Source organism: Maylandia zebra, linkage group LG18 (genome assembly GCF_041146795.1).
Source record: "Maylandia zebra isolate NMK-2024a linkage group LG18, Mzebra_GT3a, whole genome shotgun sequence".
In the NCBI taxonomy this organism is placed as follows: domain Eukaryota; kingdom Metazoa; phylum Chordata; class Actinopteri; order Cichliformes; family Cichlidae; genus Maylandia; species Maylandia zebra.
Genome location: NC_135184.1, coordinates 19,037,219 through 19,056,499, shown reverse-complemented (window position 1 = coordinate 19,056,499; position 19,281 = coordinate 19,037,219). Strand labels below are relative to the sequence as shown.

Sequence of the window (19,281 nt, the reverse complement as noted above, 5' to 3'; positions counted from 1 at the left end):
TACAGAGTATATCTAAAGAATCGGACGGTTTGCTTAGGCTGCTGCCCCCGCGACCCGGCCTCGGATAAAGCGGATGAAGATGGATGGATGGATGGATGGATGGATGGACGGACGGACGGTTTCAAAAGGCTATGTTTTTTTAAAGTAATGGACACAAAAATTTTAAAATACATTGCCAAATATAAAGCTTTACATACAAAATGAACAATGTTCACATGTGCTCAGTGTGCTGTCTGGAAGCATAGCATGTGTCAATGTGAAACTTTTTGATATCAATGTGTTTAAGGTTTATGATGCTGATTAGATCAACTCATCAACCAACCCTTATAAAGCTTGTGTAAAGGTAGAATACCTTTACACAAGCTTTATAAGGGTTGCCATGACTGCCATTCGAGACCAAAGTGGGATAATGTGGAACTGTGAGGTGTTTAAGATATGATGGGCACTGGCAATTTAAGAGTTTAAGAATACTATTAGTGAAGTAAACTGCAAAACTAAATGATTTTGGGGGGTTTAACTATCCTTCAACTTTAAATGGGCAACTTGTGGACTTGTTTTTCAAAGCTGGCAGCAAAGTTGCTCCAACCCTCTCTGTGAACTCAAAACAGTCCTTTAAGGCTATCTAATGTTTCTTATTGTAATCTCACACTGACTCAGGGATGCTGAGATCAGGGCTCTGTGTGGGTCATGCCATTTGTTACACGATTCCTTGCTCTTCTCATCTCTGAAGATAGCGCTGGCTTTGGCTGTGTGCATCAAGCTGCAGAATGAATTCAGGACCAAAGAGATGCTTCTGTCATTGTATTTCCCGATGAAGGCAGATATAAAAGAAAGAACCTTGAGCTCTCATGTGCACGAAACCTTTGAACAGTATTCTGTATGTGAAAGCGAAGTAGGAACCACTCAGGATCACCAGGTGAATAAAGCAGGCATCTACTAGAACTGTGGTGATGTGTTTTAGTTTTAACAAACCAAACCATGCAGGGTGACCGCTGAAACATATGAAAGGACACTGATGACACCATAACATTCATTGTCCTTGTCGCTGTCACTCTCATTGTTCTGGCGCACTGTGAAAACCCAATGTCTGAGCTCCCGCCGCCCCAAACTGGTACAAGTCGATACTTGTGGCTCGTTTGAGCGGGTCTGTGTGTGTTCACATATGTGCGTGACCTATTTGGAAATAGACACCATATAACAGACCTCTCCTTTCTCTCATCTTCATGTCCAGTGGCCTGTCCTGAAATAGCTCATAAACACTTCTGGGCGTGAGGTATAGCTGAGGCATTGAAAGCGTGCAGGAATGTGATGCACGTTAGCAAAGGTGCACAAGAATTTTCAAATGACATTAGCAGCTAATCTGGGAGAAACCTGCCTTTGTCATGTATAAGGTTACGCGTCCTAATGAGAATGTAATCTATGCCAAGCATGCTCTCCGTGGCAAGAGGAGAACAAGAGAGCTGGCCACCCGAGAAAGTTGAACCCAAAAGAATGCAGCTCTGGTATTCATTAATGAAGAGCACTCTTCTCTGCGATGGAACGACGGTGCAGGAATGAGGAGATGGCGTAACAACGGAGAGGAGACTCATCAGAAAACAGAAAAGCGCTAACGGAGCTACCTCGGTATTTATCGTTCAGCCAATAAATGAAATGATAAACAAGTCAGACAGCTGGTAAATTATATTAGAATATTTTATTGCTTTATGAAATGTTGCATCAATTCAACTGTATTAAACCTTCATATTGTTTCGAGTTCACAGAAATGTCTGTTTGAAGTCAACACTCGGTTGGTTGTGTACAGCTTGACAAGACCGTGATTGTCGGCACATAACTTACAACAAACATACATACATAAAACTCTTTGGCGTCCCGCTCAAAGCACTATCGTATCTAAAATAACAAACATCTGTAGAAAATATATAATAACAATAATAATAATAATAATTAACCTGTTTGTTAGTTCAAAGCTCACAGTAAACAAAAAGAAAAACAACAACACAGCATTTTCAACTTTTGCCCCTAAATGGCGACCAAACCAGCTGGATCACCACATCAGGGCAAACACTCTCAAACTGTAACCACACATGCAAACATACTATGAGAAAAAAAAAAGATAAAGAGCATGAGAAACAAAGAGAAGATGAAACACCGTGATGCTGCATCCTCCCAAAATTGCAAGCTTGCAACACCAGGTCTGTGTCAGTATATGCATTTATATATTATACAGCTCCCTGTTCATGCACCTCTGAAGCTCTGTAGAACCAGCTACCCGAGACTCAAGACGTGCGAAGAGCAGGAGCGCTAAAATCAGCAGTGTTATCAGCTTAAATTAATTAATAACGGGGAGTCTTACGTAAAGATAATATCTATCTGATCGGAATTAAATTCACTTTTTTTTGTTCATTTGTTTTAAACTTCAAGAGAAGGGGTGGATCATAAAGATAACCTCTTACTAAATGTTTATCTAGAAGAGCTTGAGGCTTAAGTTAATATTTGGGGAATGTGGAAACCAGATAAGATAAATATGTAGCTTTTTAATTCATTGGTTTGGGAAGAGAAATAATAGGGATTATACAGGGTGGGAAAGCAGCATTTATATTTATATATATTTATTTATAAATATTTTGGCATACACTCTCTGAGAACACGTTGCCATGTTAGAATCCAAAATACTGTCCAAGTACCTCAGAAGATTCATCTTTTCTCACTCCACCAGGCAGACTGCCTGCAGCTGTCCAGCCGAGTGAGAGAAAGTGAGTCGGAGCACAGCTCTGTCTCTAAAATGTGAAAACAGTCCTTTTTTTTCCTCCTTTCTTTTGGTAACATTCCTGCCTCCAGTATTTAGTTCCAGTCTTGCACCTCTTCACAGATACTCAGAAATAGCTTCTTTTTTCTTTTCCGCATCCCCATTCAAAATCTCCCTCTCAGTTCTTTAAATGAAGATTTCCACTGCCTCCGAATCCAGCTCATCCAGGCCCCTGAAGGGGTTTAATAGCAACTTCTTAGGCGCTGCCTTGACTGGAGAAAAAGAAAACAAACAAAGAAGACATGGATAATTATTTAAGTGTTTTAAGGCTAAGACCAGCAGAAAGAAAAGTCCTTGATGCATTTCAGTTAGCTGTGGCTAAAGGTTAACAGACGTTTTCCACAGTCAAACAGGCCACTCTACTGAGCGTGCTCAGTCAACAAAACTACATTATTTCCTAACTGTGCACATTCCACAGGGCCCACATTATGAACCATGGCCTACACACATGGTATCTGACTGGTTGGTTATTCCACAGCATGGTTAATCAATATGCACTTCATGAAGTCGAGGCCAAAAATGCCTTTTATGTGTACAGCTGTACTGGGGTATAACTTTGTGCAGGATTGCTGCTTTTTTTGGCTTACTGACCCATCGTTCATACATGATAAGGTGCTTACCACTGTTGAGCTTAGTTGTACTGGCTGCCTCTTTGGTTTTGGTTCCCTCCGCCTGCCTTTCTAGCGTCCCAGGTTCAGACTGAGGAGAGAGCTGACGACTGGGCAAAGTCTGATCATCTGAAAGACTCTTACCTACGAGAAAGCGTCACAGAAGATGTCAGCATGTGCACCTTTTTATTTCAAACCTTTCAGCGGTAGACAAAAATGTATGTCTTTGGATCAAAAAATGGCAAATTTGTGCTCCTCACCTCGTGTCTTAGTGTTGCTCTTTGTGGGGCTGATGGAGGGAGTGGAGGAGGCAGATCGGAGGGTTGCCCCCGCTGCATTCAGGAGGTTTTCAGGTGGACTTTGCTCGTCCTTTCGACCCTGGTCCTGGTGCAGCCGCTGGTTGAGGATTTTGATCACGGCATCTTTTTCCAAAATCTGAGCATAAAGGGCACGGATCCTGATGCAGAGCAGAAAAAACATGTCAGAAAGCTGGTAACCAAACAGTGGATGAAAAAAAAGAGGCAAATCCTGAAGGCTTGTTTGAAATCAAAAAGGGGGTTGATAAATAGTAGGTATGCACCTGTTCTCCATCTCCTGGTTCCTGTGGTCGGCGACTGGCAGGTCCTCGTTGAAGCTGTTGTTGGAGGAGTGGCAGGGCGAGTGGTTAATGATTGTGGTGTCCCTGGAACAGAAAAAGAACATTTCCTGGGTTTAATTCAAGCTTGAATGAGCTAAACTGAGCATTTGTACACATGAATTCCCAGCATTCATCAGAAGGAGAATGAGACACCAAGCTACATCCGTCTTTACCTCTGGGCAGCGGCAGTGGCAGCCACCTCCATGGCAAACTGCCTCATGGTGCTCTCTTCCAGATACTTCTGCTCCCAGCGCACCACGTCGGCTTCAAGGGCAAGGATTCGCTCCTCACGCTCCCGCAGGCGCTCTTGGAGTGAGTTCATGGTCATTCCAGGGGGCTGTGACTGCCTCTGTGATAAAGAGATAAAGTATTTGAGATAGATCCTAAAAAACAAACAAAAAACTGCCGTCATATATGACCAAGAACAAAGGCTCTACCTGTTGTGCCCTCAGACTCCTCAGCTCCTGCTCTAGTCGTGTCCTCAGCCTCATCTCCAGGCTCTCCCTCTTCTCACAGGTGGACTGGAGCTGAGCCAGCGCGCTCTGAAGCCTCTCCACCTTTTCTACATACGCCCTCTTCCTCCTCAGCTCCTCCTCGAGCTGGCGACCTCGTCCTCGAGCCGCCTCCAGGGCCTCCTCGAGTCGTTTGGCCCTGAGGTTCTGCTCCTCAGCTGCGGCTCGCAGCCGCTGCAGCTCCCTCTCCATGCGCTCCCGCTCGACATTCTGCTCCTCATCTGAATCAAAAGAAAAAGTAAACACGGTCAGATGAAGAGCATTACAGGATTAGAGTCAAAGTGTGTTGGACAGAATGGAAGTGAAAGTTTTTTTTCCAAACTTTTCTCAAGTCTTTTCTGAAAAAGTACGGAAAGCTAATCCGCAATTATCCCTCCTAAAACCGAATAAGTATCCGAGTTTTTACATGGTGGCCAGTGTTCTTCATTTAGTGAAGCACTCCCGGAATGCTGAGAGCAGGAAGGGGGAGAAATCTGCCCTATCCCTTTGACCCACATAGCACAGAGAATTCCTCATCAAGGCCATGCAAACACCACAACCCCGCTTGAAAATCAAACTCACACACAGGTGGTGGTGAAGGAGGTGGTGGTGGTGGTGGGCGGACTTCATTTCTACCACTTGCACTGCTGCTCTGTGATTTAGAAGGGCTTCATTTCCTTTTGCAAGGAGGTGCATGGATTGAATTCCCTATTATGAAGCCTTCTTACCAAATAAGCTGAAGTTATGTAAGTGAAATTCCTGCATGAAACGATGCCCTTAGCAACAGAAGGGGGCCCATGGTACGCTACAATCCAGTCCAATCAAGCATGCCGATTCTAGAGGATGAAAAGGAGGAGGAGTGGAGAGGAAACTAGCCCAACGAAACGACATACTTACTTTGTTCAAGCAGCTTTGCCATGATGTTCTGGTTATGGTCGGCTGCCTTGACTTCTTTTGCAACATGGGTCCTAGCATTTTCCAGGTTTTCTGTGATGCAGCAAAGTGTAATCAATTAGAGTAATTTAAAAAAAACCTTGGACCTGCTGAAGCTGGTGTCACTGAATACTGCAGTTTGGTGTCAGTACCTCTAAGGTCTCTGTTGAAATCCTGCAGCCTCCTGGCTTCAGCCACAAGCCTCCTCCTCAGTGTCTGTTCCAAGTTCTCTCTCTTATTGCTGGCCTCCCTCAGTGTCTCATAGGCCTCTGAAATACGCTGGATCTCCTGCTCCAACTGCAATGGAAGGGCGAGGGGGAGGGGGAAGATATAGGAGGGTTGGAAAAGAGGAAGAAAGGAGAAGAGAAGGAATTTTGGGTTAACCTACTTGACATGCTGAAGAGGAGCTGGAATGTTGATTCATGCTGTTATAGCACACAGATACATATATGGGTTCACATGAATGTATGTGAATAAAGCACACTCTGTGTGTGTGTGAACATGTGTGTGGTGTAATACTGAGAAGGAATTTAAGCCCGCACCACTCCCTTTGCGACTGATTTATATCTACATTCCTGAGGGCTGATAGCTTCAGTTCCAGGTGTGTGAGCACACAGGAGCATGCACACACACACACACACACACACACACACACACAGAACTGGGAAGGCTGCCAGCGGAGGGAAGGTGTGCATGCCTGTGCCTGGCTTGCGGAAAACGGCAAAGAGACACCCACCATTACGGCAGTCACACAGGCATGTTTACCCAGGGCTGCGGCCTGACGGAGAAAACTTTCCAACCCTGGCAATTATCATTCTTTAAGGTTGAGACAAGGCAAGGCCCATGTGACATAACTCCAGCAGAGAGCAAAAGGGATTTTTTTAAAGCATAAATTGGCTGAGATATCAAATGTCACCGAAATGGTTTCTAGCACGTTGAACGAGTAAATATCTCGTTTTAGGAGCCGGTTTGGTCTGACACTCAGTCACAAAAAGCAAAAACATGGCTGTAAACGTAGCACTGTTTTAAAAGGGAGAACATGGAAAAAGTGGTGCTGGGTACGAAAACAAAAAAGACCTTTCACTTTTTAAGGGCAGCCCGCCACTTGACTGCTGTAGACCCCCACCCAAGCACTCATTAAAAGTGTGGGGGTCGAAACCCAACTGGCTGCTGTGTGACAAGCCCCAGATTAGACTGAAAATCTATGGTCTCCGCACGCGCACACACATACACGCACACTTTTTGACCTCCACTAGGTTAGCTACACAATGAAAGGAGTGTGTAAACACAGTAGCAGGCTGTGACCTCTGTTTGTGTCTCTGTGGTGTGGAAGGAAGCAGCTGCTGATCTCATCTGTCTGCCCTGATGAGGGAGTGTGCCTGGGGTTGGATATCAGGGAAGCAACTGTTAACTGGGCTTGTGTTTCATAGACAGGTGGCTCAGATGGAGGGTGTTGTCTGGATGCTCTCCAAATTCCTTTGGGATTTTCATGACTTAATGGTGTGGTAATCCTTTCCTTTGAGTTGAATGTATTTAAAAATTAAAGATATTGAGAGAAACCTTTTTTTTAAGTACTTGTAAAATATTCTAGTTTATCTCAATTGTGGACCAGTGAGAGATGAAGCTTTTCTGTTCTTCTCACCTTTTGAATACGGCCGCTCTTCTCCCTGTGAGCCTCCAGTTCTTGTCTCAGCCTCTCGTTCTCCATCAGCAGCAGCTCCACCTGGTTGGGCTCCTCCAAGCCAGCAGGTGGCAGGCTGTTGAATGTGCCGTAGCAGGGGGGTTCTGCTGGCTGACCAGACTGGACATACCTAAGAGATACCCGCATACATTAGAGGACACTCTAGCTGAATCACACTTATACCGTAATAGAATATAAATATGAGAAAGAGCTTTTTTATATAGCATGACATCTAACGTATCACTGTGTATGAATTTATACACAGGCAGGCCAGCCGGCTCCAGTAAAGAACCTAAAAACCTGTATGTGGAACGTACTCAAACTATCCTAGGCAACGCAAGTATGCAAAACTCTCCTTTAGCAGCATGCCAAACATTACAAATACCTACAGGGCTGGACTTGTTCTCCGGTGCGGATTTCAAAGAGGAAATATGAATAAGTATTCAGACTGCGGTGTGACTCACACTAAAAGTATGTGTTTACGCATGTGAAACACAATGGTGCCACTGGGCGGGCTCTTGTGAGAAAATTTACACCGGAGTGCATGATGTAATGTTAAAGTTGCTTAAACTCCATCTGGTACCTGTGCTGCTGAGGCTGCACTGGCTCCTGGACCTGGTGAGGGATAAATCCTTGGCCCTGGATGGGGGCTGAGTACTCTGGGGGTGGGTTGCATTTGTCCATGTTTGGCCCCAGGCCCTGGTAGCATTGTGGGCTGTAGTAAGGAAGCTCAGGGTAGCTGTGAGAGGTCATCTTTATGGCTTCTGCTTTAGCCGCTGCGTCTTTCCTCTCCAGAGATATCTGCATGTGATGCTCGCTGAGAGACCGCACATGGCTGCACTTTAGCGCCATCAGATCAGCCTCTTCGTGGAAGACCCCTTCATGCAGAAGCTTTCCCTCATGGAGCTGCCAAGCCATGTACTGAGACTGAGCCTTGGCTTGCTCATAGGTTGGCAGCTTCTCCCCATGCAGCTGGTAGCCACTTTCTGAGTGATGGTAGTCTCCCTGGTGCTCCTGGCCCTGCGGTTCCTGCCTCGCAGAGAGCTGAGGGTAGAGAGGATCCTCCTGGGTGAGACTCTCCAAAGAAGATTGTGGGCTACTGCTCATGTCGCCCCCACTGCTGGGTCCACTGTTGCTTCCACTGCCTCCCCGCAGGGCCTGCTGCTGGATGGCTAATAAGGTACGGGTATCTGTGGGGTTTCCGTAGCGGAGCTGCTCCTGGATGAGCCGATGCAGGACTTTGCCAGACGACTCCTCGGTGGACAACATACTGCTTTGTGAACTTAGTGATTATCTCTTTGAATCAGTTGACTTTTTCCTCAGTGAAAATATAAAAAAAAAAAAAACTGCTGTGAACCTGGAACAAAGGGGCGAGAGAGTAAAGTAGGATCAGTCTGAGGTGGCAGTGAGGTCAGACGGTAATAAAGCTGAGGCAGGCTTTCACAATAACAGCAACACTTTAAACACAAAGTTATTAAATGTGTTTATTTATTAGAAAACAGTGTGACAATGAGTCTATGTTACCAACAGCGACAAAGTGGAGATGTGGACATATTTTATCACTGCAGGCAAAAAGTGCATGCGCCAAAACTTCCACTCTCACGGTGGAGCAAAAGCGCACAAAACCACCACGTAAAACACTCCACAGCTCGACTTTCCTCTTTAATACATTGTAAGTAACTTTAAATTAAAACACAATTCCCAAAGATTCAACGAGAAGTTTTACTGTAGCGACTCTGGCGCTCAGGAGAAAACAGAAAGAAAGGGGGGAAAAGACGCTCTTCTTACCAGCTCACGCTCTCATCATAACCCAACGTTATCCTCGACTTCGAAGTAAAAATAGTTCCACTATTGGCATCAGCTTTTTTTTTTTTAAGTTAAACGTGTCTCATTTCCCCCCTTGAACGTGTTGCCGCGATCCTCTCTTGCTGTGAAATGATTGTGGAGAGAGCAAGCGGCGATAATAAGTAACCGAGGAGGGACTGAGGTCGGAATGCCAGGAATGCAAAACGCGAGGTCCCTCGGGGATCAAAAGCGTAAAAACCACACGGGAGGAGGGAGGAGGGAAGCTGCAGTGCGCTTTATTATTACCAACGAGGAAAGGAAGAGAAGTATAGGAAAGGAATGAGCATTTTGTTTCACTAAACTGTGAGTTACTTGATAAACAGCAGCAGTTATGAAGTGATAAACTCCTTCAGTGATGCAAAAGTATGCGAATCATTCACTTTAGTTCAATTAAAAACATACTGCACTGCATGTACTGCACCATTAACAGCATGCATAATTAACGCACATACTCAGAAGGCCACCTGAACGTATAGAAATCTATAATTATAATAATTTTATGTTTCTTGTAATCGTTGGTGATGCATGTGCAACTCTGCTTCTGAAAACAGCTGGGATGGTCTATTTAAAATAGTAAAAAGAAATCATTTGAATTGTTTAAATTGAGACTTGTTATTGCTTTTTATGTTAAATTTGTTGTCAAGCTGAATTTGATGCCAGTAGCACTTCAGAGTATGCATGTATGTTTGCCACTTTATTATATCACCTAATTATTTAACAGCACCTTTTAAGCATTCAGGAATTCCACAGAGCTCTAGTTTTGAAAATGAACTGTAACCACTCTGACTTGATTACATTTTTATTTTTTTCACTTCATAATATGCCAGATGTTCTCAATGGGTGTCAGACCCAGATTCCTGTCAGGCCAGGCTGTTTTATTAGGGAGCCATGTTGGAAAACATCCTCAGTGTCATTTGGCATTGTTTTGCTGAAATAAGCAAGGCCTGAAGACATCATCTGAGTGGAAGCACAAAAGCTATATGAACTTCATGAGTTACACCTTGATAGCATGTGATCGAACCCTTGCTTGCGGTGAGAGCTGCTTTAATTCTACGTGGCACAGATTCAACAAGGTGCTGGAAACATTCCTGAGATATTTTGGTCCATGTTGATGCACATTTGATGTGAATCTCGGGTTCCAATGAATCCCAAACGATTGAGATCTACTGATTGTGGAGGCCATTTGAGTACAGTGAAGTCACTGTCATGTTCAAGAAACACGTTTGCGATGATTTGAGCTTTGTGACATGGTGCACTGTGCTGCTGGAAGAGGTCATCAGTAGATGGGCACCCAGTGTGGTCTTCTGCTGCTGTAGCCCATCTACTTTAAGGTTTGCTGTGCTGTGAGTTCAGAGATGCTCTTCTACATATCTTGGTTGTAAGCTAATGATTGTTTGAATCACTGTTTTACCTGTTGGGTCAACAAGGCATTTTCACGCAGAGACGTGCTGCTCACTGGATATGTTCTCTTTTTCAGACCATTCCGTGTAAACCTTAGAGATGGTTGTGGGGGGAAATCCCAGTAGATCACTAGTTCCTGAAATACTCAGACCAGCCAACAGCCATGCCAGGCTCAAAGTTTTTATTTAAGCGAGACACCGTGGTGGTGGTGCAGTGGTTACCATTGTTGCTGCAATCACTGCACAAAGGTCCTGGGTTCTGATCCAGCCTGGGCCTTTCTGTGTGATGTTTGCATGTGGGCTTACTCTGTATACTGCACAGTTCAAAGATGTGCATAAGGTTAGGTTAACTGGCAACTATAGGTGTCTGTCTCTATGTGTTAGGTCTGTGACAGATTGGTAACCTGTCCATGATAAGCACCACTTTTCTCCCTGTGACAGCCCCAACCTTGAACCTGAGCTGGATAGTCAGAAGGAAATGGATGGCTGTTCAGTTCTAACATCTGAAACTTTGTGAGTTTTCTATGTTAAATTAAATTTTGGTTTCAAATGTGTTTATCTGCTTTTGACACGCGTCCCAACTGAAAAATAAATGTAGTGGTGGGGGGAAAAAGTGCTTCATCAATCTTAAATAAAAAATGCTCATCGAGGGGTCATTTGGAGGTTTGCTGTGTAAACACTGTGCATTTGCAAAAAAAAAAAGAAAAAATAGCAGTTAATTTTTATTAATTCCTTTGCATAATTCTTGTTGGAAATTTGTAAAAGGCCTGCTGTCAAAATAAAGCTTTACCTTGAGTTTTTATTATTAACACACTGACTTTCCTACTTCTACTTTAACTTTTTACTAGACCAAAGCGTAGCTTATTGCAACTGCTTCACATGAATAATAACTAGAGCTATTTATGAAATCTTTGTGTAAAAATGAAATAGTCTAAAACATTGCACTGTGAAATACAATGAAATCTCCTAAAATTGGTCTCCTGAAAACCTTTTATCTCTGGGCTGTAGAAATCTAGGCTCCTGGTATTCACTACAGGCCACCATGGGCTGACAATTTCCTAATGTTGTAAACCTGCTCAACATTTGGCAATAAAACCCTTTCTGATTCTGATTCTGATAAAAACTCTGCTGGTGCACATGTTTTGAAGCTGTTACATGCCTTAAATGTGTGCGTGTGCCTGTGTGGTACATGTGTGGGACAGCTGTCCCCTGGAATCCCGAGTCTTTGTAGCCCCACTACTACAAACATAATGACTCGTTGTACCCAACATCGTGCAAGCAAAAGCCCGGAGGATGCCATGCAGTGGCACAGCTTTACAGTCCAAATCTGAACATTACCACTAAGACAGGCCTGAGAAAGCTGGGATAGACCTGACCACGATACAAATTTAAAATGTGTCTGTTACAGGCCTGGAGCATCCATGTTTGTTTCCTTAAAGGGATACGCTTTCCGCCTCGAGGGAGAAAGCAAATCTTTATGGCAGGCTTTATTTCTGTCAGAGCTAAAAGACAAGCCTGAGCTACTATTTATTACCTGCTAGGGCCTAACGGCTGCTATATTGAGGACTTTAGACATGACTCTGGCTTTTATTATGGGGCCTTTAAATAGCAGACATTTTAGTCATAACAGGCGATTCATATCTCCAAGCAGCAGGCGCAGAGTGCAACAGATGCTATCCTGCCTCTCTATAGTCCATATTTTCCCACCAAAATCCCCATCAAAAAGAAAAAACAATTGCAAACTGCGAGTGAATTGATGAAGAAATCTGTGCAATCATAGCACAACAGTCATGAGTAATTTACTGTTGACCAGTGTGTGGCCACTGACCTCAGGCAAATGATCTAATTAGACCTAAAAATCTATAGGTTGGATGAGTTTCTATTGATGGTCTTTGTCCTACCTCCTTAATTAAACACACACATTGCCTCATGCTGTGGACATGAGCATACATATTGGTAAAGAAGAAAAAAGAAAGAACACGCAGACATTGTGTCTCTGTGGGCGGCACTCACATGGAGCCAACTGGTCAGCAAAGTGCAACATGTTAGCATTTCCACCTTCAGATCCACACTGTGAAGCAGCATAGTCTCCACCTATTTAAAAGCCCGCTCAAGTCATTTAACACCACCTCACTACTTCCTCTGCTCCCTCCCTGTGTGTCAGCATGTGTGTGTCTGCTGGTGGACAACGCCTCTGGTCATTTTGTCCCCTATTGTAGCACACTTCCTGTGAACTTGCTGAGGAATGTGAGGCTGACCCTTTGACAATTATGGATGTTTTCAAAAAGTCATTACAGGAGATGAACATCTAAAGTGGCCTGCCACAAAAATTCCTCAGTGTCTGTCTGCCTGTAGGCGCTGAAACCCCGAACCAGACGAAACTTATATTTCATGAGTTATTCCTTGTTTGTGAAAAGAAGAGTGGCACTGAAGACTATCCGAGAACACCCAGTAAAATGAAACACAATTGTGTTGTTGCTATTTACAGTAAACTCATATTCCTCTTGTGGTTTTCGTGGAAACATGAGCACAAATGAGGCAACAGTGAGACTAGTCAAACTACCAGTTGCACAAATGAAACAGTCTGAGTCTAAATTTACTCATCTTAGGCATGTGTTAAAGAGAGTATAAAAATCTCTTTGTGAAAAGGAGAGCAGCAGGAAGGCAAACCTCTGTGGGGGAGTCCTTAAAGGTACACACCTTTATTTTTGCTGGATAATCTAATTGCTTCATGAGCTTTTCTAAAAAGAGATAAATAAAATAAATAAATTCAAAGATTTAAACAATGTTAAAGTAAAATAAACACTGAAGAAATGATGGAAAAGCAGATCTTATAACAGAACAGTATATAGTAGTGTATTTACTTATTATAGTAACAATTTGACGCTATTTAACAGACAATTCAACCTTCAATTCATTATTTATACAGTATTAAGTCACAACAATTGCCTCCATGTTTTTTATAACATAAAGTAAAGACCCTACAGTAAAGAAACTACAACAATCACACAATTTCTATGAGCAAGAACAATGGGAAGGGAAAAACCTCCCTTTTAACAGGAAAAAGCTTTTGACAGCGGCAGGCACAGGGAGAGGCAGCCATCTACCATGACAGGTTTGGGGTGAAGAGAAAGATGGGACCAAATTAAAACTATGATGGGACAGACAGAGATAGTTTAATAATGGCTAATGATTAAATACAGTAGTGGTGTATAAACACAGAGTGAAAATTGATCAGTGAAGAAGAAACATTCAGTGGATCAAGAAACAACTTAGCATTACGAATGCATTAGACATTCAGCATCACTGATGAATGAAAGCAGTCCTACATGTTTGCTTCATATGCACATATAAAGGGCACATCCTATTTAAATCTAACTCCAAGATTCCTCAGAGTGTTACTCAAGGCCAAGGTAATGCCATCTAAAGTAGATATCTGTTTAGACACAATGTTTTTAAGATTTTTAGGAACAAGTACAATAACTTCAGTTTTATCTGAATTTGGAAGCATGAACCTAAAGGTCATCTAGGTCTTTATGGCTTAATTCATTTCTGCAGTTTAGCTAATTTATTTGTATCATCTGACTTTAGGGATAAACTTGGGTATCATCTGCATAGAAATGTAAATTTATGCAATGTTTTCTAATAGTGTTGCCTAAGAGAGGCATGTGTATTGAAACTGTGAAACTCAATGAGTAAGTTTTGCGTGTGAATTTTCATTTACATAAACAAATTGGAGTCTACTAAATAGATATGGTTTAAACCAGCGGTCCTTTTTTGCGCCATAGACCGGTTTATGTTTGACAATATTTTCATGGACCAGCCTTTAAGGTTTCGTGGATAAATACAACAAAATAAAACCAGTACTGGTACCACAATAAAGAAGCTTTATTCATTACACATGGGAAAAGACTCAGGGAAACTGAGTTAACGATAAAAACGATAAAAAATAAATAAATAGATAACGATGAAAAATGATAAAAACCCTGAAAACTATACATTTCACACCCGATCCTCAACTCTCGTGGCCCAGTACCAAACGACTCACAGACCCGTACCGGTCCGTGGCTTGGGGGTTGGAGACCGCTGGTTTAAACCACTGCAATGCAGATCTTTTCAATGGTGTGATCTAATCTTTAAATTGAATATTGTGGTTACCAGTCACTAGTGCTGCACTGAGGTCTAGCAGGACAAGCACAGAGATGAGTCCACAGTCAGAGGCATTGGCAAGTTCATTCATACCCTTCAGTAATGCTGTTTCTGTGCAGCGATGAGCTCTGACTCCTGACTGAAGCTCTTGAAATAAATCATTCCTCTGCAGATGATCAGGTAACTGTATGACAACTTCTCTTTAAAGATTTTTTTAAATCAAGAGAAGGTTAGAAATAAGTCTCTAATTAACTGGCAACCGAATCAAGTCATGACTTTGTAACTACGGTCTAGTTACTGCCACCTCAAAAGCTTGTTGTGCATAGCATGTTATTAAATATAGGTTGATTATATTAGAAATTGAAACCTTAATTAATGGTAAAAATACTTTAAGTAAATACCAATAGGTATAGTGGTTAAAATTGCTGTGGGAAACACTTAAAATGTGGGTGAGGAGACAAAGACAGGTTAAAATGTTATTTGTAAAGAATTTCACAAGTTCATAGCTAGTTAAGGTCAAAGAAGCTCTGACTGTTTGTCAGCCTGGCTACAGTGCTGAAAATAACTCTGGGCTTGTTCCTGTTTGAAAGTTCAGTTTGCTTCTCAAAACACTGTCAGTTTTGAAATTGTCATGGATACAATGAGTTTGCCACTCATGTAAACTTGCATAGCTTGGATTTTCTGTTTCCTGTTTTTTATCAAGCATGTCCAAACTTCCTAAACAGCAGTAAGCACATCCTGCTCTGATGTATGACCCAGAAACTCATTTTAAAAAGACTTAATTAGCATGTGTTTGTGTTTTTGAAAGACTGCTGTGCAAAAATCTTGAGCCACAGATCATTTTCTACTTTCTGCTAGGAAAATGGAAACTAGATGCAGCAGAAAATAATGAATCAGGTTGTTAATTACATAATTTTGTATCTTTTGTATGCTTTTCCATTAATGCATGGTAACAGAATTTGTCTAAGAGAGCTTAAAACATACAAAAGGCAAAAATGGCAATTCTCACAAGCTTAACAGCTAATACTTGTTAAGGCCAACTTTATTCTTCACTGGAGCCTGAACTCTCTTAGCCAAACTTTCTTTAATTTCTGTAAGTATTCTTCAGGAATAGTTCTCCAGGTTTCTTGAAGGATATTCAAAGCTAATGTTGAGGTTCAAAATAGCTACGCTCCAGGCTCTGGGGAAGCCAATCCCCATGTGATAGTGTTCTGTTGTGTGTTTTTATTTGTTTGTTTGCTTTTTAAAAAAAAAAAAAAAAAAATCCAGTTATGCATTTACTTCATTAGCAACATGTTTGGGATCATTGTCATGATGAAAAATTAAGATACCGATCAGATGCTTTCCAGGTGGTATTGCATGGTGGAACAACATTATGGTACTTTTCTTTTTACAAGAACCCCAAGGATCATGTGGCTTTTTTTGTTTGTGTGCAGGATTCAGTGGTCTGCAACGTCCCAGGCTGCTTGCACTGTAACACTATAAAACTTTGTTCAAAGTACTGTTAATTTACCTAACTTGATGGCTATAAACCCAAGAAATTCTGGTATTAGTATGCCATTAAAGATGATGAGTTATATGTTGAGATAAATGCGGTGGATACCACACTGACTTGAACTTTTCAACCATCCTAATAACTGACTTCAGACTTCTATAAAACATTGTGAAATAAAACAGACAAAAAAAAGTCAGAGCTGATGTTTCTCATACTTTATTGAGCTGTGTGCACAGGTTAAATATCAGGAAGGGTTAGAAATCCCGTTTTATTTAGATAGTTATGCTAAAACACTTCCACGTGGTACACTCTGAACACTGTCATTACTTGAGTAGTAACTGGACAGAATAGTGCTGTCCCAAGTGAAACTGAGCACATGCCACAAGCAGCAGTCACAATATTTGACCATTGTTGCTCTAGCTACCATGATATTTCCAAACACTTATGGATTGTAAGAGTGTGTGACCACTCACATTAATGTTTTATACATTAAAAACAGTTTAATGTGCATAAAAACTAAACAAAAACACAATACAAGTGATATTGACTCCTAAAATCTGTTACTATTTGCCAGCTAGCATTGCTAATGGCAGCATAACACCTTGTGCTAGCTTGTTGCTAGCTCAAGATAAGGGTGATAAGTGTACAGTGTACAGTGTTACTGCTTGCATGTTATGACTACCCCACAGAGATACTTGTAGTACACGGCATGTAGCTGCACTTGCCAGTCTGAACACAATTACAGTATGCACTCAAAATAGAAAGTGTAAATATGGAAGTTTGTAATTTGAGATGCACCAAATGGTTCAGACTGTCAAGAAGAAAAAAATCCACCTTGTCAACAGTTTGTGTGATAAGAGGTGGGATTAAACCTTCTCATTTGTTGTGACTCATCCCAGTTCTCACCTCCGAATGAAAACCACTTTCTCCAATGTCTGAGCAACAGCAGACCGCAGTGGGATTATTTTCTTTAACTAATCTTATACTGAGGTAATCTTTTAATCTAGATATAATCACTTGATTAACTGAAAATGGAAATCACCATTGGTGATGGTCCTATGGCTCTTTAAGCACATCAAGAACCTAAGTAGACAAATTAATCCTGCAAAAAGCTATAGCTAACAGGCATGAAATGGTCTTTATCACATTCTATTTAAAGACTTTTTTATCTGCTTTATTCTAAACTGCAGTTGGAGGTCATTTTAAAATACATTTTATCGAATGAAGTTGTCATAGTTTTAAAAAGAGGCCATATCAACACAGACAGAGAGATTAGTGTTGTAGTTTATCTGAAGCCTGTGCAACAAGATGCTTGACTCTATGTCTATCTCTGCATCATTATCACTTTCTTTTTGTTCCCTCAAGCATATTCATATCTTTGGACTCAGATCATATAAGTCTTTGATGGCTGTATCAGGCAGACAGAGAGTTTAAAGGACTGGATAAGACAGGATGCATGTTGCACTGTTAGATTCGTGGGAAAGAATAAGACGGAATAGCTGACAAGGTCACCTGATATGTCAGGATTGGTGGGGAATGTAAGCGATAGTGTTGGAGTGGCATGGCTTCCTGATTCACACATTACACAAGAGACAAAAAGAAGGTGTGCTGCATTCAAGTAGCATCCTGTTCTCAGGAAAGTGCTGATGATAAGTTTCCCAGTTTTTGTATGTCGCAACACCTCAAATTCCAATGTTAGGAGTTTAGTTTACTGATGAAATTATGTCGAAGTAAACAGGCAAGCAACATATAACATCATTCCTGTTTGACACCTGTTTAGATTGATAGTAGAGATAATAAAAACTGGTTGCCTATCTGTTTAAAGGGAAGAAGCTCAGCATGTTGCTGCAAGTTGGATGGCACTGAAGGGAATTTCCAGGCATTTATAGCAAACAGACTACATATATGAATCACTGGGGATACAGTATGAAGAGATGTCAAAACAGATGTGTAGTGCAGCCATATCTGGCACAGTGCTTGCTAAAATAAATCAGGTAGATGGTCCAAAATCATAAATAAATAGTTCCAAATTTAGGAAAAATTCAGGAAGAAGATAGATAACACTCTGATATGCATCTAACCCATTTACTGGTATCCTGATTTAGTCTCCAGAGAAATGGCCTGTATTTTGATGCTTCCAGTGTATCGAGCAGATATCTGGGTCAAGACTTTTTGTACGCCATCGTTCATCATTTAATTTCAGTGAAATTACAAAAGGCTAATAAACAGTTAAATTGCTGCCAGACAAGCTAACACAGAGAGACAGACGACCGTTTGCACTCACATTCACACCTATAGCCAATCTAGAGTCACCAATTAACCTAACCCCACTAACTGCATATTTTTGGAGTGTGGGAGGAAGCCAGATTACACAGTGAGAACATTCAAACTCCCCACAGGAAGTCCTCGGTCTGGTGGTGAATTTGAACTTTGGACTTTCTTTCTGTGAGGAAACACCACCGCAACACTGTGGTTCTGAATTAAATGCAGAAAAGCAGCACCGAAGTAAGAGGTGATAATGGAGCAAAAGCACCCTTACACAGATGAAACTCATTCAAAGATTGGTTACATTCTACCAGGAGTGGGGTTTGAACCCACGAGGACTGTTGTCCATTGGATCTTAAGTCCAACGCCTTAACCACTCGGCCACCCTGATGGATAGCTTGCTGCTCATGTACAATTATTATATACACGGCCTGCAATACCAGCACACCCGACGCTACAAACGTCAAGGCTCAAACTGTGGAACGTGTACGATCTTACACTTTACGTATCTTGGGACTATTATTGATTCAAGATTGAATTTTGACTCAAACTGTGTCAAAATTCAGTATGCAGTATTCAGTATGCAGTATGCAGAGAGGGTTATCAGTGTTTGTTGTGCTTGCAGAAACTGCCCTCCTTTTACATTAAAAAGGTAATTATGACACTGTTTTATAGATGTTGTATTGAATCAGTTTTATCTTTTTCTTTGGTGTCATTGTGCAGCAGTCTATCTTAAAAGGACAGGAACAAACTGATGTAAACTGCGACCTGGTCAGGGAAGCTGATTAGTAAATCGCAGCTTAACCTAGAATCTCTGTATATCAGATTCTTGAAGTAGATGGCCAACTTCATCTTAAACAATGGCTCACACCCCTTGTTTGGGGAATTTAAGTTTCCCTTCGCTCTGCACAGAGGTTTGCAGTGTTACAAAAACACAACTTAGTCCCAGCTGCTATTGTTCATCTGAATAA

The 19,281-nt window shown here is 41.7% G+C and overlaps 1 protein-coding gene and 1 non-coding gene across 2 annotated transcripts; both read right to left on the bottom strand.

The window, feature by feature from the left end:
- Window positions 1–1,674: 1,674 nt before the first annotated feature.
- amotl2b (angiomotin like 2b) lies at window positions 1,675–9,141 on the bottom strand. The gene is made up of 11 exons (XM_004542661.5): window positions 8,945–9,141; window positions 7,740–8,513; window positions 7,118–7,286; window positions 5,628–5,772; window positions 5,440–5,529; window positions 4,489–4,784; window positions 4,225–4,400; window positions 3,995–4,096; window positions 3,675–3,871; window positions 3,427–3,558; window positions 1,675–3,018 (listed from the first exon to the last, which is right to left on the bottom strand). Exons 2-11 carry the CDS (start codon window positions 8,423–8,425, stop codon window positions 2,933–2,935), a joined length of 2,079 nt encoding a protein of 692 aa, XP_004542718.1. The 5' UTR covers window positions 8,426–8,513; window positions 8,945–9,141; the 3' UTR covers window positions 1,675–2,932.
- A 9,477-nt stretch (window positions 9,142–18,618) lies between these two features.
- Window positions 18,619–18,701, bottom strand: trnal-uaa (transfer RNA leucine (anticodon UAA)). Its single transcript has one exon. It is a non-coding gene; the product is annotated as a tRNA-Leu (tRNA).
- Window positions 18,702–19,281: the final 580 nt, after the last annotated feature.